Here is a 27,017-nt window from a genome sequence, read left to right on the forward strand (position 1 = left end):
CTATATATATAAAAAAGAACTTTCTAAAATATTAGCAAATCTAATTTTTAGCTGTTTTTAAGTAGTGATACCAGTGAAGTAACATTTTTCTTCTTTGAATTTTTTTCTTGCAAAATTAGTTTTCTCTTTTTACTAGAACAGCAGGATGTTTCTTCTAGTTCTTAATACAGATAAAAGGAGCATCCATGGACGTAACTGCAGAGGGGCATTGTGGTAAACAGATTTTCTATAACTCCCAGCTGTCATTGCATCTTTTTCCACAGGAACAGAGCTGTAGAAGCAAGCTTCTTATATTTTAGAACATTCCATGTTCACTGCTACTGGGCACAATGTGAGGTCACTCTGAAGCAAAGCTTCTTGATAATTCTTAGGGCTTTCTTTTCTTACTTAAGGCTGCCATTGTTCTCTTATTGAAACTCAACAAAGCTTATCAATTTCATCCTGTTTCAAAATGTTCATTAGTGCTTGTGCAGCTAAATTTTTTATATAAATAACATTTTTTAAAAGACTTTATTCATTTTAGCCCTGGCCAGCTGGCTCAGGCTTAACTGCCATGTGAGAATACAATTGGTAGTTTGTATGTGCTCATATTTAACACAAGTTACAGACCTTGGCTTCTAAATCTATATTGTCGTTAGTTAGAAACAGTGTTTTGTTATCATTTAAAAGTTGCTGCCTTTCCGCCCTGGCTGATTGGCTCAGTGGTAGAGCGTTGGCCCTGTGTGTGGCAATCCCAGGTTTGATTCCCAGTCAGGGCACACAAGAGAAGAGTCCATCTGCTTCTCCACCTTTCCCCTCTCCTTTCTCTCTATCTCTCTCTCTTCCCCTCCTGTAGCCAGGGCTCCATTGGAGCAAAGTTGGACAGGGCACTAAGGATGGCTCCATGGTCTCCACCTCTGGTGCTGGAATGGCTTCAGTTGCAAAGGAGCAATGCACCCGGATGGGCAGAGTATCGCCTCTTAGTGTGCTGCTGGGTGGATCCTGGTCAGGTGCACGTGGGAGTTTCTCTCTCTGCCTCCCTGCTTCTCACTTCAGAAAAATACCAAAAAAAAAAAAAAAAAAAAAAAAAAGAACTATTTTTGAGAGGAGAGAGAAATTGGGGTGGGATTGGGGGGGGGGAGCAGAAGCATCAACTTCTATATGTACCTTGACCAGGCAAACCCAGGGTTTGGAACTGAGGACCTTAACGTTCCAGGTCAACGCTTTATCCATTGTGCCACTACAGGTCAGGCGCGGATAAATTTTCATAAATAAGAAATTACATAAGTAGGGCCTTTCATTATGCAGCATTGACTAACTTGCTGCCAGTACAGAAGAATTGCTGTAACTAATATGTTCTTCCTACAATTGAATTTCCTCTTTGTTGAGGGTTCACATTAGTGGGATCAAGTAAGACTTCAAAAACATACTTCCAGAGATACAAACCAATGGTAGCTTTGGAAGTCTTGTTTTCTGCCTGATCTGTGGTGGCACAGTAAATAAAAGTGTCAACCTGGGCCCTGGCCGGTTGGCTCAGTGGTAGAGCGTCGGCCTAGCATGTGGAGGACCCGGGTTCGATTCCTGGCCAGGGGACACAGGAGAAGCACCCATTTGCTTCTCCACCCCTACGCCGCGCCTTCCTCTCTGTCTCTCTCTTCCCCTCTCGCAGCCAAGGCTCCATTGGAGCAAAGATGGCCCGGGCGCTGGGGATGGCTCCTTGGCCTCTGCCTCAGGCGCTAGAGTGGCTCTGGTCGCAACATGGCGACGCCCAGGATGGGCAGAGCATCGTCCCCTGGTGGGCAGAGCATCGCCCCATGGTGGGCGTGCCGGGTGGATCCCGGTCGGGCGCATGCGGGAGTCTGTCTGACTGTCTCTCCCTGTTTCCAGCTTCAGAAAAATGCAAAAAAAAAAAAAAAAAAAAAAGTGTCAACCTGGAATGCTGAGGTCCCTGTTCAAAACCCTGGGCTAAAAAACAACAACAAAAAAACAAAAAACAAACCCTGGGCTTGCCGGTTAAGCACATAAGAGATTTGATGCTTTCTGCTCTTCTCCCCTTCTCTCCTCTCTAAAATAAATAAAGTCTTTAAAAAGTATTAAAAAAAAAAAAGGAAGTCTTGTTTTCCCTTTCATGGATTTAATACTTGAAGCTAGTAGTGTGTGTGTGTATGTGTGTGTGTGTGTGTGTGTGTGTGTGTGTGACAGAGACAAAGAAAGACAGAAAGAGGGAAAGATAGGGACAGACAGGGAGATGAGAAGCATCAATTCCTCCTGTGGCACCTTAGTTGTTCATTGATTGCTTTCTCATATGTGCCTTGACAGGGGTGGGGGGTGGGGGGTGGGAACAGCAGACTGAGTGACCTCTTGCTCAAGCCAGAGATTTTGGGCTCAAGCTGGTGAGTTTTGCTCAATCCAGATGAGCCCGCACTCAAGCTGGAGACCTCGGGTTTCCTACCTGGGTTCTCCGCGTCCCAGTCCGACGCTCTATCCACCACCTGGTCAGGCTGAAGCTAGTATTTTTATTTACTTATTGATTTAGAGAGAAAGAAAGGGAAACATAGATTTGTTGTTCCAATTATTTATGCACTCATTGGTTGATGGTTTTTTTCTTTAGATTTTCTTTATTGATTTTTAGACAGAGGGGAGGGAGAGTGAGAAAGAGGGGACAGGCGGGAAGCATCTACTGGTAGTAGCTCTTTCCTGCATGTGCCCAGACCCCGCAAGCCCAGGGATTTGAAGAACCGCCCTCCGCGGTCCAGGCGGAAGCTCTACCCACAGCGCCACCACAGGCCTGCTGGTTGATTCTTGGATGTGCGCTGACAGGGGTGGAACCCGCAACCTCCGCAGACCGGAGGATGCTCCTACCAATTCAGCTACTAGCCAGGGCCTAAAGGTTAGTTTAAATTTTTTTTTTAATTTTTATTTATTCATTTTAGAGAGGAAAGAGAGAGAGACAGAGAGGAGAGAGAGACAAGGGGGAGGAGCTGGAAGCATCAACTCCCATATGTGCCTTGACCAGGCAAGCCCAGGGTTTGGAACCGGCGACCTCAGCATTTCCAGGTCGACGCTTTATGCGGTGACCTGCGCCACCACAGGTCAGGCCTAAAGGTTAGTTTTAAATCTTCGTAGCAACTCATGTTTTCCACCTCCTTCCCCAGGATTCCATTCTTCACTTTCCAAAGTAGATTGTTACGGGCCCTGCGGCTCTGGCGCCTGGGCCGCCCCCTTCCTGAGGCCCAGGAAAGACGCCGCCCGTACGGGTGGCTGTGCCCGAAGAAGAGAAAAAGATGATAGGCGACGTAGGGAGAAGGGGCAAGGCCGGGCGATGGGGCACGAGCACAGCGGTGTCTGCCTCAGGCCCACCTCATTTACGCTTCCTGTCAGACCCCTGTGGGCCGACGAGCGGGACCTATGGACGCCAAGACACTGAGGGCGGCGGCCCCTGCCCCGGCCGCCCCCGGAGCAGACCCGGCTAGTCAGGGCGGCGGCCCCGTGGGCCCCAGGAGCAGGCCCAGCCACTCAGGGCGGCGGCGGCGGCGGCAGCGGCGGCCCCCGGAACAGGCCCAGCCAGGCAGGGCGGCGGCCCCGGGGGGCCCAGGAGCAGGCCCAGCCAGGCAGGGCGGCGGCCCCGGGGGGCCCAGGAGCAGGCCCAGCCAGGCAGGGCGGCGGCCCCGGGGGGCCCAGGGGCAGGCCCAGCCAGGCAGGGCGGCGGCCCCGGGGGGCCCAGGGGCAGGCCCAGCCAGGCAGGGCGGCGGCCCCGGGGGGCCCAGGGGCAGGCCCAGCCAGGCAGGGCGGCGGTCCCCGGAGCAGGCCCAGCCAGGCAGGGCGGCGGCCCCGGGGGCCCCCGGAACAGGCCCAGCCAGGCAGGGCGGCGGCCCCGGGGGCCCCCGGAGCAGGCCCAGCCAGGCAGGGCGGCGGCCCCGGAGCAGGCCCAGGCGCTGGCTGGCGGAGAAAAGCACCAGACCCCGCCGGCCGCGGCTCCGACGACGCCCGGCCTATGCCCTGCCCCCAGCCCTATTTAGTCTTTCAGTCTTTTAAAGACTCTTCTTAGCGATGAGGCTGGCAAGAATCAACTGTGATTCTGTATTAGTTTTTTTGCTTCGTAGGACTCACTGTTTTGTAGATTGGTAGTATGTAATAAGTGTTTGAATTTTTTAAAATGTGGGTGATGTCAACTATAATTGAAAAAATAAATGAAAAGAATGTGGGTAAATTTTTAGCAAGCAAACTGAATTAATACCAATTTGCCTAATATATAATTTGCCAAAAATAAATTGCGAGGCAGAATTTTGGGCTCAAAGAAGGCTTCTCAAAGAAAGTAACAATTAGGCCAGGATCTGAAGAAAGAATGCCAGTAAACAAGGACGTAAACAATGTGTATGGGGCATAGGAGCTGCCATGGAAGAAAGGTGTTTGTGCAAAAGTTCTGTGGCAGGGGGATGCCATGTTCTGCGTATGCAGAGAGGGCAGGACTGCACAATGTTGAGATGGCAAACTAGCGGGGGTCGTCAATCTTTTTATTAAAACCGCCCACTTTTGCAGTGCTGGTCAACCTAGTCCCTACCGCCCACTAGTGGGCGGTCCAGCTTTCATGGTGGGCCAATCGCGGCGCTGTTTCATTGTTCTGCTGCAGCTCACCAAAAAAGCTGGAACGCCCACTAGTGGGCGGTAGGGACCAGGTTGACCAGCACTACAAAAATGGGCGGTTCTTATAAAAAGATGGACGAGCCCTGGCTGGTTGGCTCGGTGGTAGAGCGTTGGCCTGGCGTACATAAGTTCCAGGTTCGATTCCCGGCCAGGGCACACAGGAGAGGCGCCCATCTGCTTCTCCACCCCTCCCCCTCTCCTTCCTCTCTGTCTCTCTCTTCCCCTCCCGCAGCCAAGGCTCCACTGGAGCAAAGATGGCCCAGGCGCTGGGGATGGCTCCTCGGCCTCTGCCCCAGGCGCTAGAGTGGCTCTGGACTCAACAAAGCGACGCCCCGGAGGGTGGATCCCGGTCGGGCGCATGCGGGAGTCTGTCTGACTGTCTCTCCCCGTTTCCGGCTTCAGAAAAATACAGAAAAAAAAAAAAAAAAAAAAAAAAAAAAAAAAAAAAGATGGACGACCTCTGCTAGAGAGAGGGTTCAAGTAGCGGGTTCCAGAGTTACACATTTCTGGGTGAGAAAAAGAACAGGCCTCACTTAGCCTTTCAAATTTGTTTCTTCATCAGCAAAGATGGGATTAAGGGTGGTGAGAGGATCAAGGGAGAATTGCAAAAGTGTAAATTAGATCATGAATGTTAACAAGCGTTAGTCCCTTCTGGTTTGATAAAATCAAAGGACATCCGGTCCCCACCAAGTTACTCTGAACATCCTCTTACCTTGGCCCACCCCTCCCTCCGTGGGGGAGGGGCCACGGACTGGTGGGCGTGGTCCTAAGTAGCCCCACCCTCAGTGGTGTTTTTGTGCCGGGGTCACGCCGGGGATCACGTAGTTCTGTCCTAGACTATCTTCCAGCACCGCTGCGGGAGAGCCGCCTTTCGACCAGCCGGAGGTGGGAGTGAGGTAAAACGGCGGGTTCCTGGGCGCCTGCTTTGTTCATGGCTGAGACATGTACCTCAAAAGGGAATCCACACTTGAGTTTGGTTTATTTTAAAACACATGCCGTTTATTATAGTTTCCTCGTCCCTCTCAGAGCCTTGTTTTAAGTCACCTAAATGCTCATTAAAATTTTATATATCCAGGTCTGACCCTTGAAGGGCCAGAAACGGGAACATCTGCATGTGAGAAAGCCAAGCCGAGTGTCCTCAAATGCCCGCTTCACCGAGTTGCCTTTGGCCGCGGATTCCAGGTGAGCTGGGAGTTGGGACTATCTAAGGGCGGGAAATGGGAGCGCGGAAAAAGCTTTGATTTCTGTGCAGCTGCTCGCAGCGCCTGGACCAAACTTTGCGAAGGAATCCTAACTCGGATTCAGGTTACTTTACAACATGTGCTTTTATTATGGTTCGGGTCCTTCAGTAAGCCATGTCCTGAGTCATCCAAATGCTTGCTAAAAATACAGAAACCACGATCTCTACCTGACCTAAAGGGATGACAGATCTTTGTGACAAAGTGCCTAGCGGTGCTGGTCAGAAGTTGCCTGTGGAGTTCCTTCCGGGATGTCTCGGGGAGGGCGAGTTTGTGTATAGGCCTGGGGGGAAGGCCGGGGTGGTGGGTGGAAGGGGAGGATAGGTGGGAGTGTTTGCGTATAGGAGGGGGGGGGGGGAGAATTAGAGCTATAGGCCTGTATTTCTGGTATTCAGAAAACTCTGTATTGACTTGATCTTCCTTAATTTAACCATCTGCCTGCTGACAGATGCTCAGAGTATAAGCAGGGGGTCCAAAGTCACTCAGTCCCGAAGGAGACCCAGCGGCCTTGCCAAGATTTTGTTTGCCCTGGCCTTATGGCTGGGTTGATTAGAGCTTTGTTCTGGAGCTCAGGGGTTGCTCTTTTGGATCCTGATCAGGGCACATACAGGAACAGATCGATGTTCCTGTCTCTCTCTCTCTCCCTACCTCTCTCTAAAAAAAAAAAATCAGAAAAAAAAAAAAATTAATTATTCAACAGCTTTAGCCAGGGACTGCAAAGATAATTGCAGATACATTCCTGGTCCGGATCACACGGAAGTTACAGTAGAGGGGAAAAGAAATCTCCAAAATGCGTGTTAATTTGCAACATGAGTTGAAAGAAAACTCAGGATAGTGCCTTTAGTGTTCCATGGTTAGCAGGTGACCCAGCATGGAGGTCACCTCAGCCAATTTTTGGCTTTTACTAGGATCAGCGACTGATCGAAAGGGAAAACTCAACTATCTTCTCAAAAATTCACTGTTTGTAGCTTTCCAACTCCAAAGGCTAGTTTGTGTGTGCTTCCCAGCTTTTTCTCACATTGAATTCCTAGTCTGGAATTGCATTCTGTGCATGGGATAATCAGTTTTCCTACTTGGTAAAGTTTTCAGAGTAAATCTAATGTCCAAATCCTATCCACTTAGGTACACTGAATATATTCTGCATTTGAGAAGTGTAAATGAAAAAACAAGTGAATTCAGTGCTATCAGAAGTAACTGTTGTAAGCCCCAAACTACCAAATCCTTTTCTTAGATTTTTCAAAATATTGAAATGATTGAAGTTGGAATTTTTACAGTTGTTAACCTGATTCTCTTAACATTAAGGATGTTAAATACTTTCCCCAAGTCCTCCAAATAATAGGTGACTAAAGCTGAAACCTAACCCAGGTACAGAGGATCCCTAACCAAAATTGCTTACACTTTCTGCAGTCCGATGCAGCCCCCCTGTGGTTATTATGGGTATAGGTGGACTGTGGGGCTGGGGAAAAGAAATCAACGGTTCCCTCAAAGGTGGCAGTGAGCAGGGCCACAAGGTAAATAGTAAGTAGCCTTCTTTTTGACATAAAACTGTATTTTCTTATTTCCAGGAACCAGTAGGTACTTAGGAGTTGTGACTGCTTTCTGAACAAGAGAATTGTTTTGCTTGGATTCATATCCTCTGAACTGTCAACTACTCCGATTGGCTGCAGGTAGACAGGTGAGCTCCTCTAGGCACCTATCTCAGTAGCTGAGGACCTCATAGGACACCAAGAGCTGCCCTTAATCGACAAAGAATTTAGACAGGAAGGACAGTTGGATCTGACAGTACATTTGTATCTCAGTGGAGAGACCTCACAGAGCCCAAATTCCTGAAGAAAACCCACCTCCAGTCCGCTCCTTCATTGACAGACCAATGGCGGTTGAAACAGCCCTGACAGGACTCCAGGCAGAAATCAATTGTCCTGTCTGTCTGGATGACCTGAGAGACCCTGTCACAATCGAATGTGGGCACAACTTCTGTCGCTCCTGCATCCAACGGTCCTGGGTTGATCTAAAGGGCAGGTTCCCTTGCCCAGTGTGCCGTCACCCATGCCAAGAGAGGCATTTGAGGAGTAACACCCAGCTAAGAAGGATGATTGACATTGCCAAGCTTCTCCAGGTCACCAGGAGCAAGAAGAAGCGGCAGGAAGAGAGGCACTTATGCAGGAAGCACAACCAGGTCCTGACCCTCTTCTGTGAGGAGGACCTAAAGGTGTTGTGTCCCCTGTGCGCTCAGCCCCCTGACCACGAGGGCCACCAGGTGAGGCCCATAGAGGAGGCTGCCCCTCATCACAGGCAAAGGCTCAGCAGTTACATTGAGCCCCTGAAGCAGCACGTGGCAGACGTTCAGAATCTAATAATCACCCAAGACAGGAAGCTATTAAAACTGAAAGAGAAGGTGCAACACCGGAGGTGGAAGTTAGCCTCTGAATTTGAGCAGCTGACGCAATCTATAGAACGTGAGCAAGAGGCAGTTCTCTCAAGGTTAGTTGAAGAAGAGAAGGATATTCGACAGAAACTCTTTGTAAATATAACTGCATTTTCAGACCACATATTCACCCTCAAAGGTGTACTAACGGAGGTGGCAGAGATGAGTGTGATGCCAGATTTGAGATTGCTGAGTGATATCAAGGGTCTTTTCTACCATTGTGGAAGACTGAGACCCCCAGATGTCTATTTGGCCCAGTTAAAGAGAGAGGGATGTAGTCTTCCTCCACAGTATTTGGCTCTGCAGAAAATTATACAAAAATTTACAGAAGAATTTACCCTTGATCCCGAGACAGCACATCCTCATCTGCTTGTGTCTGAGGATAAAAAGTCTGTGACATTTGTGAGGAAAAGGCTAAGAGTTCCTTGGAATCCAAAGAGATTTATGGTCGATCCAGTTGTCCTGGGTTCCGAAGGGTTTAACTGTGGCCGCCATTACTGGGAGGTCCAGGTGGATGACAAGCCTGAGTGGGCCGTGGGCGTTTGTGAAGACTCCCTTACCAGGAAGAGAAATCAGCGGCCGCCAGGATGGAACAGCTGTTGGATGATTCAGCTGTACAATGGTGACTATATGGCACGAGGGTCTGTTCCTGTCTCCCTTATGCTGAAGGAGAGGCCCAGAGGAATTGGCATCTATGTAGATTATGAGTTGAGTCAGGTTTCGTTTTACAGCTTGAATGACAGGTCTCACATCCATTCTTTCAGGGATACATTTTCTGAAGTGTTAAAGCCTTACTTCTATATGGGATGTGATCCTAAACCTCTTACAATCTGTGCTGTAAGAGATTACAGAGGATGAACTGTGGCTCTGCTTCATTTTCTTCCTGTGATTTATGGACAGTAGGTAGAATTTTGTGTAACTATCAGTGAATCTAGCACCAAAAGTTAAAAAAGAAATACTTATGACTTGAACCTTTGGGATGTTTTACTTAATTTTTTCGTTTTGCTTCAATAGCCAAAGATGATGTGGGATTAAGTATAGATGTGGAGAATAACTGTACTGTATTTTTTAAATTCTAAGATCTGCATATATATATTGTAATTCACAGCGTTAATAAATTTTGTGTGCATTTCAGGATGTGGTCCTATGCATATGTACCTTAAATATTCCAGGTAGGAGAGTAGATAGAATTGTGGGGTACAATTCTCAGTGGGTTTTTCTTATTTCTGCATGTGTTGAGAGTATGGCACTGATTGATTCAAACTAGTTTTAATTTTTTTTTCATTAATTTGAGAGACAAAGAGGAGAGGGGAGTGAGAGAGAGAAGCATCAAATTGTTTCATTTAGTTGTTCCAATTAGTTATGTACTCACTGCTTCTTGTACATGCCCTGACCAAGGGTTGAACCCGACTTCTGGCACACGGAGTTGACGCTTTATCCACTGAACTACCCGGCTAGGGCACTTTAAGCTATTTTTAAGGATAGTTTTAGAGATGGTATCCTTTTTTTGTGAGAGAAAGGCACAGAAAGGAAGGAGAGAGATGAGAAGCATCAATTCTTTTTTTTTTGGACTTTATTTTTTTCTATTTTTTTAATCTTTTATTTTTATTGAATCCAGAAGCACTTTAAGCTATTTTTTTTCTAAGTATTTTTTATTCATATTTATTTATTTTAATTCATTTTAGAGAGGAGAGAGAAAGGGAGAGAGAGAGAGAAGGTGGGGAGGAGCCGGAAGCATCAACTCCCATATGTGCCTTGACCAGGCAAGCCCAGGGTTTGAACCGGCGACCTCAGCATTTCCAGGTTGACACTTTATCCACTGCGCCACCACAGGTCAGGCTATTATTCATTTTTTGAGGAGAGGGACAGAGAGAGAGAGAGAAAGAGAAGGGAGGAGCTGGAAGCATCAACTCCCATATGTGCCTTGACCAGGCAAGCCCAGAGTTTCAAACCGGCGACCTCAGCATTTCCAGGTCGGCACTTTATCCACTGCGCCACCACAGGTCAGGCACTTTAAGCTATTTTTTTTCTTTTTTTGCATTTTTCTGAAGCTGGAAACAGGGAGGCAGTCAGACAGACTCCCGTATGCGCCCAACCGGGATCCACCCGGCATGCCCACCAGGGGGCGATGCTCTGCCCCTCTGGGGCATCGTTCTGTTGCATCCAGAGCCATTCTAGCGCCTGAGGCAGAGGCCACAGAGCCATCCTCAGAGCCCGGGCCATCTTTGCTCCAATGGAGCCTCGGCTGTGGGAGGGGATGAGAGAGACAGAGAGGAAGGAGAGGGGGAGGGGTGGAGAAGCAGATGGGCGCTTCTGTGTGCCTTGGCCAGGAATCGAACCCGGGACTCCTGTACACCAGGCCGACGCTCTACCACTGAGCAAACCGGCCAGGACCACTTTAAGCTATTTTTTTTTAAATTTATTCATTTGAGAGAGGAGAGAGAGAGGAGAGACAGGGGGGAGGAGCTGGAAGCATCAACTCCCATATGTGCCTTGACCAGGCAAGCGCAGGGTTTTGAATTGGCGACCTCAGCATTTCCAGGTCGACACTTTATCCACTGCGCCACCACAGGTCAGGCTTTAAGCTATTTTTAAGGATAGTTTTAGAGATGGTGTTCTTTTTTTGTGAGAGAAAGGGACAGAAAGGAAGGGAGAGAGAAGCATCAATTTTTTTTGTTTTTATTTTTTTCTATTTTTTTTAATCTTTTATTTTTATTGAATCCAGAGAGAGGAAGAGGGGTATGGGGGAGACAGAAGCATCATTCTGTTTCTGTATGTGCCACGGCCAGGGACTGAACCAGCCACCGCTGCATTACAGGACAATGCTCCAGCCAAGTGAGCCATCCAGCCAGGGTGAAGCATCAATTCTTTGTTGCATCACCTTACTTGTTCATTGATTGCTTCTCATATATGCCTTGACTGGGTCCGGGAAGGGGGATTACAGCAGAGTGAGTGACCCCTTGCTCAAGCCCAAGGCCATGGGGTCATGTCTGTGGTGCCACACTCAAGCCAGTGCTCAATCTGGCAACCTCAGGGTTTTGAACCTGGGTCCTCAGCATCTCAGGCCAACACTCGATCCACTGCACCACCCCTTGGTCAGGCCTTTAGTGTATTTTTATGCTTGAACTTTTAAGGTGGAATTTAATATTGTATATGAGTATGGAATATCAAAAATCAGAATTTCCAAGTCATCTCCTATATAGATTTAATTCTTTAATGTTTAATAGTCTGCAGATTAAAATAAAAGGAAAAACAAGTATAAATACTATACAGTTTGGAGTATCTTAGATTTGTGCCTAAAATATCCTAGTTGTTCAAGGGCAAATACGCCAAATGCATGATTTAGGTTTATACTACATGTTCACAATTCAGAAGGAAACTAAAGGAGCTATTGCCACAGTTGTATCCCTGACAATCTGGGAAGTTTAGTTAACCTGTGCTGGGTTGGACTGGTGGAGCCTGGAACGAGACACCAACCACCAAATGGGAAAAACATGAAATTGGAAAAACAACTAAAGAGAAGCCAAGGTTATGACCAAGATGATATCTGAGCAGTTTGCTGCATTGGAGTGGGTCAGGCAGCTCCTTGAGTACTCTATGAAATCAAAGTGGTGGAAAACTAAATGTATTTACAGATTTTATTTATTGATTTTAGAGAGAGGAGAGAGGAAAGAGGAGCAGGAAGTATTAACTAGTGTTTTTGTATGTTCCTTGGCCAGGCTAGCCTGGAGTTTTGAACTGGTGACTTTAGAATTGCAGGTCAATGCTTTACCCACTGTCAGCACAGGTTTGTATTTAAACTGAGGTGCAGACTGCTGCAGGGAGTTTGGAAATAAAGATAAGGACATGGATAACAAAAGCAAATGAGAAATATGAGACAACTATTACAGGAAAACAAAATACTATCATTGTGTAATAGAAGTAAATGACATTGGCATTGACAATGTAAACATAAGAAAATAGTCTATAAAAAGTGAATTCTATTAGGAAGGGGCCACAGAGTGAAAACTGCTCTAAATTCTCATTTTCTAAAGTAGGACATCAGATGGTAATACCTCAAGCTGGAAATTTCAGAAAATATCACTATTAGCTTATTTAGTGAGTATAAACTAAATACCCAATGCCTGACCTGTGGTGGCACAGTGGGTGAAGTGTCAACTTGGAACGCTGAGGTTGCCGGTTCGAAACCCCAGGCTTGCCTGGTCAAGGCACATATAGGAGTTGATACTTCCTGCTCCTCCTTCCTTCTCTCCCTCTCTCCCCTCTCTCAAAGATGAGTAAATAAAAATTTAAAAAAGTAAATATCCAAGAATATGCATTAAAAGTGGCTGGGCTGCCTTTGAGAAGTTGGCCAATAGTGGTTGTAAAGCAATGGTTAATAATTCTTATAAATCTTGTAAACAATGAACATTAATAATTAAAATATTAAAACTAGATTTAAAAATTTCAGTTGAAATCAAGCACTACTTTAAAACAAAATGCTTAGCTGCATTTTTTTTGAGAGCAACCGAGTCAGAGAGAGGGACAGATAGACAGGAAGGGAGAGATGAGAAGCATCAATTCGTTGCGGCACCTTAGTTGTTCACTGATTGTTTTCTCCTATGTACCTTGACCCTGGGGGGCTACAGCAGAGTGACCCCTTGCTCAAGCCAGCAACTTTAGGCTTCAAGGCAGTGACCCCGCGCTCAAGCCAGAGATTTCAGGGTTTGGAACCTGGTCCTCGGCGTCCTGGTCCAATGCTCTATCCACTGCTGAGTCAGGCCTTTGCTGCATTGTTTAATTGCAGTAAGTAAGAGACTAGGCCTGAAGTCTAGTATTGAGGGTGGCAACTAGGAGCATTTAAACTTGAATCAACCCTATGAGGTAGTAGATTATTTTTCTATTTTAAAGGAAACTGGTTCCAAAACCTACCAACTTCAAACTCCAATACTTTTGCTGCCTTGTATATGGGCTTCCTTCAGAGGTCACTTAGCAATTCTTCAGTATAATTTGAGGTCCCTTTCAGTCCATGGAGCCCACTCAATTGTCAGGGAAGTTACAATACTTAGTGGTCTGAAACTTAAAAGCTTTTAAGTCAGTACAGGTCCCTCATGTGCTCAATGTCTTATTTACTGCCACCTGAACCATCTCATAGGGAATGCATGGAAGTACTCCTGGGTTTCTATGCTATGTGGGCAATGAAGGATTTCCATGAAAATGTTATAAGCTATCTGCTGACAAGTTGCTTACTGTACAATATCCTTGAGTAATCTTTATACCTACAGCAGCTAATTGATGGTTTTTTTTTTGTATTTTTCTGAAGCTGGAAATGGGGAGAGACAGTCAGACAGACTCCCGCATGCGCCCGACCGGGATCCACCTGGCACACCCACCAGGGGGCGTCGCTCTTTTGCGACCAGAGCTACTCCAGCGCCTGGGGCAGAGGCCAAGGAGCCATCCCCAGTGCCCGGGCCATCCTTGCTCCAATGGAGCCTCGCTGTGGGAGGGGAAGAGAGAGACAGAGAGGAAGGAGAGGGGGAGGGGTAGAGAAGCAGATGGGCGCCTCTCCTGTGTGCCCCGGCTGGGAATCGAACCCGGGACTTCTGCACGCCAGGCCGACGCTCTACCACTGAGCCAACCGGCCAGGGCCCTGATGGATGTTCTGTTATTGAGATTTAAATAGATGAAAGGGCATATTATGTTCATGGATTAGGCAACTCAATAAAGTGATTTTCTCCAATTTGATTTATAGCTTCAATGCAATTTCAAGTAAAATCACCAAACTTCTATTTAATCTGGCAAGCTGATTCTAAAATTTACATGGAAAAGGCTGAGTTGCCAAGGTAACACTAGAGAGATGAAAATTGTCACCAGACATGAAGAATGAAGAGTTATATTTTAGTATGGTATAGGCCTAAGGATAGATCAATAAACCAGAACATATTAGTACTGATATAGGTGGCACTGCAAATCAGTTGAGGAAATGCTCAATAAATGTAGTTGTGACCATTGGTTATTTATTCATTATATATCATTAAATACATAGGCAGACCTCATCCTAGCCCCCCAAACAGTATTAACTCCAAGTAGATGTTTAAAAAGTTTAGAAGCATACTAGAGTATTTTAATAGCATTGATGTACATAGGGTTTCTTTTTTTAAGTAAGAGCGTGCCAGGGATGGGGGAGATAGGGAGACAGGGAGAGAGATGAGAAGCATCAACTCACAGTTGCACCTTAGTTGTCCATTGTTTTCTCTTAGTTGTCCATTGTTTTCTCATGTGTGGCTTGACTGGCGGGGGGGGGGGGGGGGGGGGGGGGTCCAGCCAAGCCAGAGACCTCAGAATTTCAAACCTGGGTTCTCAGTGTCTCAGGCCAACACTTTCCACTGTTCTACCGCCTGATCACACAGGTAGGATTTTTAAAACAAGAATCCAAACCTTAAAAGACCAATAGAATCAAATATATCAAACTTAAGAACTTAAGTATAAGATACCGCAAGAGATAAACTTGGAGAAGGTACCTGCAGTGATTATAATTTCTACAGGATTAGAATCCAGAAAAGAGTTTTGAGACAGATTAATATATAGAAAAACAAGGGAAAAAATTAGTTATTTTATAGGATAGAAACAGTAATGATTCTTGAACTTATAAAAATACACTCTATTAGAAATCATGGAAATAAAACCAGAGATAACACTCAACATTAAAAAAAAATTGATTTTTAGATAGAGGAGGGGGAAGAAACAGGAAGCATCAACTCATAGTAGTTGCTTCCTGTATGTGCCTTTACTGGGCAAGCCCAGGGTTTTGAACCAGTAACCTTACCATTCCAAGTCCATGCTTTATCCACTGCGCCCCCCACAGGTCAGGCCAACACTTAGCATCTTGCAAATTAGTATAGAATTTTAAAATATCAAGTTGATAGTCCTGGCCAGACAACTGGGTTGGAAGGACATTGTCCGGAATAGCAGAGGCTACTGGTTCCATCCCTGGTCAGGGCACATACAGGAACAGATTGATGTTCCCATCTCTCTCTAAAATCAATAAAATAAACATTAAAAAAAACCAAGCTGTTAGTGCCGAGCAATGAGAACATTTACACACTGTGGGTAGGAGTGTAAAATGGCCCAACACTTGGAAAAAATTTTTGCATTATCCAATAAAGATGAAGGTACAGCAATTCATGCTGCAAAAACAAAACAAAACCCAGATATATTAAACATAATGTTGAGTGAAAAAAAAATTATAGGAATTCAGTATCAATTTTATGTAAAATTCAAAAACATGGAACTAAACATTTAGGGAAACAAAAACATGGTAAAAAGTTAAGAAAACTGGAATATCAAATTAAAAATAGTGGAAGGAACTGGATAGAACCAAGAAGAAGAGACTGGTGATTAGAAAAGGCACAAAGGAAAATTCAAAGGTGATGTTAGTGTTACCTAAGTATATGATGTATGTAAATGGTGGGATCGCTACCTCATTTTTCATTGTATAATACTAAGTCAAAATTGACAAAGGCAATAAAAAGAACAAAACATATTGCAGAGAATTATTGAAGTAAACAAATGAAAAGTTGAGTGGCTACCTTTACAGAACAGGTAGTCCTAGAGTGTCATGTATGCCTTTAATCAAGCCTTTTTTTTAGACTTTATTTATTGATTTTTACAGAGAGGGAGTGAAAGCGGGTAGAAGCAGGACGCATCAACTCCTAGTAGTTGCTTCCTATATACATGCCTTGACCAGGCAAGCCCAGGGTTCTGAACCTGCAGACTCAGTGTTCCACATCAACACTTTATCCACTGTGCCACCACAGGTCAGGCAAGGGTTTTTTGTTTTTTGTTTTAATTATTTAATGGAAAACAGGTAGGCAATTAATACAGAAAAGTTATTGGACTCTTATAAACACTATTGGACTTTTATAAGTATTTTACTTTAGACTTTCTAACCCACTTTCTAATTGGATCTTGCAATTTATCTGTAAACTGGGCTTTTAACCTATATTCTTTAGAAGCTGATGAAACAGATAAAAACCATTCTGGCTGTCTAAAGAATACAGAATTGTTGAGACTTAGATTCACTAGCTTAGTTTTGTCCATAAACTTAAAAATAAAAAAGTCTTACAATAGTTTATTCAGAATCTGTTACTGTACAAATTTTAAGAGGTTTTGAGTCGGTTCCAGTACTGAAATAAGGCCAAAGTGCTCCTGTAAAATAATCATTAAAAATATAGAGAAGAGATCTATCACTCAAATTATAAAAGGAAACTTCACCTAATTCATAGTCTAAAAAAATGCCAATCTTACTAGGTATTACTTTTGGCAGAAGATTAACTTTTTTAGAACCGAATGCAGCATAACTACTCCGACCACCTCGCCTGATACACCACAATCCATCCTGTAATAAAATTGATGGATTCAGACTCTTTCTCCTTCTGGGAATAGAGTCTTTACAGACACCCAAGACCCATTCAGGCTTGTCTTTCACTTCTACCTCCCAATACTGTCTGCCAGAATTATATCCCTCGGAACCCAGAACAGCTGGGCAGAGATAAAATCTCCTCGGGTTATGAGGAAAGTTTTGCATTCTATTTCCATACTGCACAGTTTTTCTATCACTTGAAACAGTAAGTTTACGATGTGCTGTTTCAGGATCTAGAAATACATCAACTTGAAATCGCTTGATAATTTTGTTTAAGCCAGAATATTGTGGAGGAAGATTGTAACCATATTCCTTTAACTGAAATGAAAAAGGCTCAGGAGCCTTTAAGGTTTTATATCTATGGTAGATACTTTTAACATCTGTCAGGATTTCCAATTCTGATTTTATGGATTTGCTTTCTATCTCCTTTATTAGATACTTTAATGTAAAAACATGATCTGCAAATTCTGTTAGGTTTTCATTTAGTTTTGTTAAAATATCCATTTCTTCATCTTGTAATTGCCGAAGAACTGTCTCTTGCTCATTTTGGAGAAACAATGTAAGTTGCTCAAATTCAGACTTTATTTCTTCTCTCCTACATTCTACCTTCTTCTTTAGTTCCAGTGATTTTCTGGTTTGCATAGAGATCACTTTTTCAACTTGTTCCACTCTCTCCTTCCATGGTTCAATGTAATACTCCAATCTTTCCCGATGGTAGGGGGCAGCCTTCTCTATGGGCCAGATGTAATGATGCTGGTGGTCAGTGGAGAAACTGCACCGTGGACATAAAACCTCTAAGTCCTTCTGACAGAAAAAGGTCAAAACTTGGTTGTGCTTTTCACATAAAAGCTTCTCTTCTTGTCTCTTCCTCTTGCTTCTTCTTACCTGGAGTAGCTTAGCAATTTCTGTCAAATTTCCCAGCTGGGGGTTGCTTGCAAATTTTCTTTCAGGACAGCAAAATCGGCAAAAAGGGCAGGGGAAAGTATCAGTTAGGTCCTTCCAGGACATAGTGATGCAGGAGAGACAGAAGTTATGCCCACAGTTAATGGTCACTGGGTCTTTCAAGAAGTCCAAACAGATGGGACAGCTAGCTCCTGCTTGAAAGTCTGCCAGGGCTGTTGCAAACTCCATTGAGCTGTGAACAAAGGTGGTGGTAGATAAGGTAATGTGTCTTTTAGTAAGGCCTGACTCCAGCTTCAAGACCCAGTAAGCAGTGGATTTCTCCCCACAGCCCTCATGATCTGATCAGCATTCCATTTCATTGGTTTGGCATGCTGATGGCAGCTTCTATAAGCTTCTTTATCCGTCTGCCCCTTAGCTGTTGCCAAGTACACACCAGAGGCTTCAGTCTATTGTATATTACAACATATTAGCTGGGCTGCTGTTCTTCCTACTCAATGATGTGAAGTAAAGCTTAATGGCTTTCTTGTTCAAGAAAGTAGCCTTTGGTTCAAGACAAGGAATCCTTCCTATGGATGAGAGACACTAAATTAAAAATATGACCCCACAATTACCAAAGTATTAAAACATTTACACAAGAATCATGAATAAATGCTAAAATCACAGTGTGGAAGTTCTTAGAAAATTAAATTTAATGGGGTAACATTCATCAATAAGAGTACATAGGTTTCAGGTAAGCATTTCTATAGCATTTGAACTGTTGATTACGTTGTGTACCCATCACCCAAAGTCAAATCACTTTCCATTATTGTATATTTGTTCTTTATTCCTCTCTCCCTACCCCTGGTAACCACTTCACTTTTATCTATGTCCATGAGTCTCAGTTTTATATCCCACTTATGTGTGAAATCATATAGTGATTAGCTTTTTCTGATTTACTTATTTCACTCAGTATGTTCTCAAGGTCAATCAGCACATTTCTTAATAATCAAAAACAACACATTGCCTGACCTGTGGTGGCGCAGTGGATAAAGCATCGACCTGGAAATGCTGAGGTCGCCGGTTCGAAACCCTGGGCTTGCCTGGTCAAGGCACATATGGGAGTTGATGCTTCCAGCTCCTCCCCCCTTCTCTCTCTCTGTCTCTCTCCTCTCTAAAAAAAAAAAAAAAATGAATAAATAAAGAATCTCCCTAAAAAAACAACAACACACCTGTAAACTATATAATTTCATTAACCAATGTCACCCCGATAAAGTCAATAATTTTTTTTTTAAGCAAAAGAGACAGAGAGAAAGTCAGAGAAAGGGACAGATAGGGCAGGAAGGGAGAGAGATGAGAAAAATCAGTTTCTCGTTGCAGCACCTTAGTTATTCATTGATTGCTATCTCTTATGTGACTTGATTGGGGTGGGGGTGAGGGGGTGCTATAGCAGAGTGAGTGACCACTTGCTCAAGCCAGCGACCATGGGGTCATGTCTATGAGCCCATGCTCAAATGGGTGACCTCGGGGTTTCAAACCTGGGTCCTCTGCATCCCAGTCTGTCACTCTTTCCACTGCACTATCACCTGGTCAGACTATATGTATGTTTTCTGAATGCCACTTCTTTGACCTATAAAATGGGGGTTATGACCTTTTTATTTTATTTTATTTTATTTTATTTTTAAGACTTTATTTTAGAGGAGAGAGAGAGAGAGAGAAGAGGGGAAGAAGAGCAGGAAGCATCAACTCCTATATGTGCCTTGACCTGGCAAGCCCTGGATTTTGAACTGGCGACTTCAGCATTCCAGGTCAACACTTCATCCACTGAGCCACCATAGATCAGGTGGTTTATGACCTTTAAAAATAAGCATAGTGTATAAACGCCAGCTAATATATGCCTACTGTTTTTGGCCAATGGGACACCTTCTATTTCAGATTTATTTGAATATGGATCCAAATAGAGCCCATACATTATATTTGATTAGTTCTCTTAAATATTGTTCAATGTAAAATAGTGTCCCCTGCTTCCACCTTTGTCCCATAGACATCTCAAGTTTTTATATATATATTTATAAACTTTTTGAAGTATTACATTTGCCCATTGTTTCTTGATATAATTTAATGTATCCTTCAAACTTTCACTTTTTAAACTGATTAAATCTTTTCTCTTATTTAAAACTGTCAGGTACCAAAAGTCAGAACAAAATGCTCTACCTTCGCCTGACCAGGCGGTGGCGCAGTGGATAGAGCATCGGACTGGGATGCGGAAGACCCAGGTTCGAGACCCCAAGGTCCCCAGCTTGAGCGCGGGCTCATCTGGTTTGAGCAAAAGCTCACCAGCTTGGACCCGAGGTTGCTGGTTCGAGAAAGGGGTTACTTGGTCTGCTGAAGGCTAGTCAAGGCACATATGAGAAAGCAATCAATGAACAACTAAGATGTCACAACGAAAAACTGATGATTGATGCTTCTCATCTCTCTCCGTTCCGTCTGTCTGTCCCTATCTACCCCTCTGTCTGTCTCTGTAAAAAAACAACAACAAAAAACAAACAAAAAACCAAAATGCTCCATCTTCAGCTTATTCAGAGTCCTTCATACCTTATTATCTTCACCTGGCTCTGGTCACCTAAAGCACTTGGCCTTTATTAACAGAGGTGTCATGCTATCATACCCTTTCACAAAGCACACTGCTTATTTCCTCACTTCTTTCCTGGGACCAAGTTTTGCTCCTCTGGGAGACTCAGACCCAGAGAAACTTTCTAGGATATTTTATTATGTGTCAGGCACTAAGCTAAGGATCTTTCATACAGTCACTGATTCAGTTAAGCTCTCAGAACAACCTTATAAGTAGGAGCCATTATTCTCAATTAGAGCTATAAGTTGACTGAGTCTACAATATTTAAAATATACAATAGTACATTAACCGGCGGAAATGAAACAAGAAATGTCCAAGTTCCTGCTGCCTGTTACCAATTCAGCCAAAAAGTAGAGACTGGGATTGAATATTCACATGGCCAGCAATCTGGAGAGATGGTTGTTGTATTCTCAAATTGTCTCAACCCCCTACCCCCAGCCAACCTGTTTATAAGGGGAAGAAAAGGGAGGTAAGGGTTTTGGAATTTCAAGGGAAAGTTAATCAGATCATAGTCAAAGTTAACTGGATCATGGTCAGCAGGGCATTCTGTCCTTGGAGCACAGAGGCTTTGTTTGCAGTCCCTTGGGGCACAAAGGTGGATCACTCCCAGATCTCACGAAGTTCTGGAGGCCTGTTCAGGTATCCCAGTTCCTGCATTAACCATTATGCCCACTGACCATAACCAAAGCCGCAATTACTCAGGCTAAGATATTACTCTGGGGCTCCCTCTGTCATAGTCACAGGCATGACACTCAGTCACGATGCTGCTCTGCTCCTCCTCCTCCTCCACTCCCGCAGCCTCCAATGCAACCTCGACATCTATTTCAAAGCACTGTATACATTTACCAATACGTTCATATTTATTCATATTTGATAACATAGTTAAAAAATTTTGAGGGTAAAAATGGGTTTATTGACTCCAGGACTATAACAGTGAAACATATATGACACAAATTGAGAGGTAGCAATACCTGACAGAACTGTGTTTTATTCCAACTTTGCCACTTTCCTTGGGTAAATTAGTTTTTCTGAGCGTCAGTTTTTCACAAAGCAAGAAGCAGTATCACTGTGACCATTAAATGAGAAAATAATGTAAGGCACATGTCACAGTGCTGGCATTTAACACACACACACACACACACACACACACACACACACACACACACACACACTAAAAAGTATTGTAAGACTATCTCATAAAATCTCAGGATCTATAAAATCTAGTCAAATCCACATACTTATACCATAAAATGTTACACTTTATTATATTACATATATATCACATTAGTGTTTATTCACTTACATATAAAAAACTATTATATTTAAGATAAAACTTGCTTAGTCTTCAGTGACTAGTAAAGACATTAATTTCCACTAGGCTCACTGTAATAGTATAATGCAGGTAATTTTCTTACATTAATTTTGGAGGTGCAGGAGACAAGTTTCAGAAATTTAAAATATACATTTAATTTTATTGTTAAAATACATGCAACTTTTAACAATTCCAATACAGAACTGCATAAAGCGTAAGTCTCTCCCAAACCACTCTCCCTACCTGCCTTCACTATGTATCACAATGGTTACTAAGGCTTCAGTGACTTTCAATCCTTGCATACAGTCATGGCCTACATAAAGTTCTGATCAATGAGGGACTACATATTCTATGGTGGTCCCATAAGATTAGAATGGAGCTGAAAATTTCTTATCGCCATAGCACAAGGCATTACACAAATACTGTTATGTTACTAGTGCCTACAGTATTCACTACAGTAACACAATGTATAGGTTTATAGCCTAGGAGCTGTAGGGGAACAGAATTTGTCACCCCCAAATATGCCTCGTTGGCATTAAGGATTACTGTAGGATGGTTAATTTTAAAGAGCACACTTGGGAGAAGCTCAGAAAACCAAATAAATTACGCTTTGTAAAACATATTTGCATTTGTAAGGGAAACCTCCATTTGCCAGCGAGTCTCCCAGGGCTGAACCAGGAAGAGGGAGATGACTTTATCTTTCGGAACTCTTATCAAAAATGCAGAAGACAATGACTTAAATCTGAATAACAATCTTACCTAATTTAATGTGCTTTTATCAATAGTTCTTTTACTGTACCCTCCCATCAATGATCAACCCCTCCCATTGTCTTCAGTTGAAGATGGTATCTAAGGTGTTATTTAGGTGAGTCACTCAGTTTTCCTGGGTCTCTCCCTCGTATACAGGAGGTATGCATATTAAAAAGATGGGGGGTGCATGGGATTGGAGGTGAGGTAGCCAGAGTTTAGAAAACAGAGGCTGAAGGATGTTTTATAAAACATGTTCAATATCACACAGCTAAGTAAATTATAGAGCATAATGGGAAAACTAAAACCAAAAGAAAAAATACAAGGAACATACATAATAGGTAGACCAGGTATCATTGTGCCCTTCATTTCCCAAGCACATACACAAATCAGTCTTCCCTACTTTTCAGAATCAGGCCATTAAGAAAACAGACCATAAAGTAAACAGAACTAGCTTCATAAGCATCGCTACTATTCTACTTCAAGCTATTCTGTCTCTTCCCTCAATTACATTGAGCCCTTTTTCTACCCTAAAACACAATGGTGCTTCCAATCAATTGCCTAACTCTGTGGCTAAACCGATAAAGTTAACACTTTTAATTTCCAGCTTAAAACAGTCCACTGGTTCTTGAAGAAAGTAGTTCTCAAACCTTAGCTTGCATATTTCCTGTAGGTCCTGTTAAGATTGCTGGGCCACACCCCCACTTTCTTATTCAGTTGGTGTGTAGTACTTCTAAGAAATCCCCACGTGGTGCTGCTGGCTTGGGATCCTCACTTTGTTTAACCATTATTTAAACATAACTTAAAAAAACCTGTGGTAGATTCCTAGTCCTCATTTTCAACCATTATCATACAGGATTGCTCTTAACATGCCTGAATCCAAACCAGCTCATCTGTAAATCTATAATGATAATTCTTAACTGTAAGATCTTCGTGAGGATTAAGGTTTGTTTATATTGGCCGAGAGGTGAAGGCACTGTAGGGTAGTGGTTTTCAAATAGTGGCTACTATTCCACTCCCTTAACCTCCCAGCTCTTCTCTCTCCTCCCCTGGTTTCCTCCACCAAACAGGCATTCTTTGGAGATAAGGTGGCAATTCTCAAATTCTTGGTCAGATCGAAATCTTCTTGGAAACTTAATTAACTAATGCCCACCATCCCCATTCTGATTACACAGACCTAGGACCAGGAAGTTGTAGTTTTCAAAAGATTTTTGCCAGATTGAGAAATCCACGCGTGAACAAGGCGCGACGCCGAGGCCTGGCGCGCAGGAGACGCTCCGGAAGCCTCCACGACGTGCTCAGCTAAACCTTACTTGGTCTGGCTCTGCAGCCTTACGGCTTACCTGGAACTGATGGCTCAGTACCGAGACTGTGCAGCAACCTCAGAGCCTGGTTCAACGTAGAACTGAGAACCAACAAGCCAGAATGGGTGGGTTCCTGGTCCAAGGCGCATACTCGACTGGTGCGGTGATTGGCGGTCCCTCTGGAAGTGGGCAGGTAATGAATATGCGCATGCTCAATGACACCCCCAACCCCCGCCCCCTGCCCCGAGTGGAGGGGGAAACGTGGGAAGAGATCTTGAGCACAGCTAGAGGGGGTCTTCCTCCGTGATGAGGCCATTGTTGGCTTCAACTGCTCATTTCATTCCCAGTGGCAGACTTTTCTGCTTCTTAATATTGAACAATTTGGAGGCTCAATGTAAGGTTTCCTAGTTGGTTTTAAAAGCTTAACCGCGATTCCCTCCTCCTCTCAGACACTGAGGAGATGGAAAACTTGGTGTCGGAGGATCTGGTTCTCTTAGACTGCGGTCTTTAGTGAGGAGGTGGTAAACCTTGAAATCAAAGAGAAACAGTCACCCCTATGGATGTTTGCATCTCAGTGGGAGAGTGGGTGAGTCAGCCCCACCCTGTGTAGAATGATGCTATACCTCAATTCGCCTCACTGGGGAGGTGACATTTAAGATAAAATGTGAAGGATGAATTTGAGTTAGACAAATTCCAGGAAGAAAGCCCTCTAGGATGAAGGAAGAGCCAATGCTCTTAACTCTCAAGAACTTGGTACAGGAGTGACTGAGAGAGATTGGTTTCCAACACCTCAAGGAGAGGATGCAGGAAGTAGAAAACATTTTAAAAAATGGCTTTTGTCAGGCTGATGAAATAGGCAAGAATTGGTGCCACAAGACCACTTGAACCAAGAGGAGGGATTTGGGTCTTTGTCAAGCGCAAAGGAAACAGTGAAGCATTTTCAACTAACAAGAACAGATACAACACTTTATCTTAGCCAAAAGGCCGAGAAGCGATAGAGTGAAGCATTTTAAACAGTTAACATGGTACACAAGCATTCCTTGAAGGTATTGTGGATTTGGTTCCAGGCCAACGTAATAAAGCAGGTATCGCGATAAAGCGATCTCTTTTTGCTTGTGGACGGTCTTGCCTTCGGTTTGTAAAAGATGCAGTGCTTATGAAACAAAATAAAGCAAAGCATGCCTGTAATAAAATTTGAGATCCGAATGGATTACTGGGTACAATTCAGAAAACAGATTTTTTGATGTCTTGAAGAAATCTAAGCCTGACCAGGCGGTGGCTCAGTGGATGGAGCGTCGGACTGGGATGTGTAGGATCCAGGTTCAAGAGGACCCTGAGGTCGCCCGCTAGAGCGCCGGCTCATCTGGTTTGAGCATAGCTCACCAGCTTGAGCTGGGGGTCACTGGCTCCAGCAAGGAGTCACTCAGTCTGCTGTAGCGCGCCCCCCCCCCCCCCCCCCCCCCCCCCCCCCCCCCCCCCGCCAAAGCACATGTAAGAGGTCAATGAACAACTAGGGAACCGCAAGGAAGAATTGATGCTTCTCATCTCCTTTCCTGATTGTCCCTATATGTCCCTCTCTCTGACTCTCTCTTGTCTCTCCCACGAGAAAAAAAAAAATCTAAGAAGTAGTGCTTGGTGAGTGGTTAAATATTTAATACAAGTGTGAATTAGAGACTCCTCAACAGATGTGTTCAAGTTGTGATGTCTACACCTTTTGAATTGCTGGTGGCAGCAGCAATATCCTCTCTTTTTGTTTGTTCTTCTACTGTGGGGTGAGTGTATGCTTTTAATTTAAATACTATAAGATACAAAATACGAGTGATTCCCTATTGTAGTTCAGGACATAAACAATTACTTAAGACAGGAGCCCCTTCGTTATGACACTGGATTCTGAAAGGCTGGCTGTGCTTTGTAGGGTATGGCATAATTCAATAGGATGGAGCCAGTCTACCTGCTGGATGCTAATTAACTTAATGAGTTGATTGTTATATATTGGATTCTTCCTCTGGGCCCATTGTGTTTTAACAATTGTTATTTTCTTCCCTACAAGACCAATTCAGAAGCAATCTCATTTTCACTCTTACTCCTGTGTAAATACTAAAATTGTTCTAAGTTTATCAGTGATCTAGTTTCTTAGCTAAGGAATATTTTTCATGCTTGTTACTGAGATGCTTTGTAGGCTTGGTCTCTGACTACTCCCTTTTGGTTTAGCAGTTGTTCTTCCTTTCCTGTCCTTCGTGCTAGCATGTAAAGGTCTGCAAGGGCATCTGACAAACTTAAAATGTAGCATGAAACGTGGATGTGGATGTGTATCTGTCTGTGTACACACACCCGGCCTGTGTCCTGCTGCATGGATTCAGGAAGCTAAAGAGTGGTGGTTAAAGCTTCTGGGCTTGGAATCAGGCCCCCAGGAGTTCATACCAAGCTCTGAGCTCTTCTTTTTTAAAAAAGATTATATTTATTGATATTCTAGAGAGAGGAGGAGGAAAAGCGAGAGGATTAACTCATAGTTATTTCACTTTAGTTGTTTATTGCTGCTTGTCATGTGTGCCTTGACCCGGCAAGTCTAAGGTTTTGCAGCCGCAACCTCAGCATTCCAGGTCAACATCACCCACTGTGCCACTGCAGGCATTTGCCCTCTTCTTTGGGTGGTCTTTGGTGGGTTATCTTTATGTGCCTGCTTTCTTATCTGGTAAATAAAAAAATACGGGACAATAAGAGTACAACTGGCCTCTTGGAGTTGGACTAAATGACTTTTCATAAGTTAAACACTTGCAACATTGTGTGTGTGTGTGGGGGGGCGACGCTCTGCCCACCAGGGGGCGATGCTCTGCCCCTCCGGGGCGTCTCTCTGTTGCAACCAGAGCCACTCCAGTGCCTGGGGCAGAGGCCAAGGAGCCATCCCCAGCGCCCCTGCCATCTTTGCTCCAGTGGAGCCTCGGCTGCGGGAGGGGAAGAGAAAGAGAGGAAGGAGTGGGGGAGGGGTGGAGAAGCAGATGGGCGCTTCTCCTGTGTGCCCTGGCCGGGAATCGAACCCGGGACTTCTGCACGCCAGGCCAACGCTCTACCACTGAGCCAGCCGGCCAGGGCAAAAAATAGTTTGTTTTTTTTTTCTTCAAAAAATAGTTTTTGAAGCATGTTTTTGCTACCTTCGTAAAAGAAAACATAAAATACCATTATTAGAATAATATGAAATATTCTGCTTAAATATGATAAACAAAAAGAATTTTACTTTGTATAAGTACTGTTTTTCTCTTTTAAAAATATTTAATGGCCTGACCTGTGGTGGTGCAGTGGATAAAGCGTGGACCTGGACTGCTGAGGTTGCTGGTTCGAAACCCTGGGCTTGCCCGGTAAAGGCACATATGGGAGTTGATGCTTTCTGCTCCTCCCCCACTTCTCTCTCTCTCTCTCCCTCTCTCTCCTCTAAAATGAATAAATAAATAAATAAATAAA

At 44.1% G+C, this 27,017-nt stretch overlaps 2 protein-coding genes, 1 non-coding gene and 1 pseudogene across 3 annotated transcripts; 1 reads left to right on the forward strand and 3 right to left on the reverse strand.

The window, feature by feature from the left end:
- LOC136388222 (ribitol-5-phosphate xylosyltransferase 1 pseudogene) lies at positions 1-1,290 on the reverse strand (annotated as a pseudogene).
- Positions 1,291-5,479: 4,189 nt separating this feature from the next.
- Positions 5,480-9,382, forward strand: LOC136389150 (tripartite motif-containing protein 75-like). The gene is made up of 3 exons (XM_066360925.1): positions 5,480-5,519; positions 5,699-5,805; positions 7,427-9,382. The coding sequence occupies exon 3, from the start codon at positions 7,732-7,734 to the stop codon at positions 9,142-9,144; it is 1,413 nt and encodes a 470-aa protein (XP_066217022.1). The 5' UTR covers positions 5,480-5,519; positions 5,699-5,805; positions 7,427-7,731; the 3' UTR covers positions 9,145-9,382.
- Positions 9,383-16,396: 7,014 nt separating this feature from the next.
- On the reverse strand, positions 16,397-17,818 carry LOC136389151 (tripartite motif-containing protein 60-like). Its single transcript, XM_066360926.1, has one exon. The coding sequence runs from the start codon at positions 17,816-17,818 to the stop codon at positions 16,397-16,399; it is 1,422 nt and encodes a 473-aa protein (XP_066217023.1).
- A 6,539-nt stretch (positions 17,819-24,357) lies between these two features.
- LOC136390078 (U2 spliceosomal RNA) lies at positions 24,358-24,557 on the reverse strand. The gene has a single exon (XR_010748584.1). It is a non-coding gene; the product is annotated as a U2 spliceosomal RNA (small nuclear RNA).
- Between the last annotated feature and the right edge of the window lie 2,460 nt (positions 24,558-27,017).

Source organism: Saccopteryx leptura, chromosome 1, assembly GCF_036850995.1.
Source record: "Saccopteryx leptura isolate mSacLep1 chromosome 1, mSacLep1_pri_phased_curated, whole genome shotgun sequence".
NCBI classification, from domain to species: domain Eukaryota; kingdom Metazoa; phylum Chordata; class Mammalia; order Chiroptera; family Emballonuridae; genus Saccopteryx; species Saccopteryx leptura.

Coding starts and splice junctions, on each gene's coding strand:
- LOC136389151 (XM_066360926.1), bottom strand. CDS start 17,818: ATGGAGTTTGCAACAGCCCTGGCAGACTTTCAAGCAGGAGCTAGCTGT.
- LOC136389150 (XM_066360925.1), top strand. CDS start 7,732: ATGGCGGTTGAAACAGCCCTGACAGGACTCCAGGCAGAAATCAATTGT.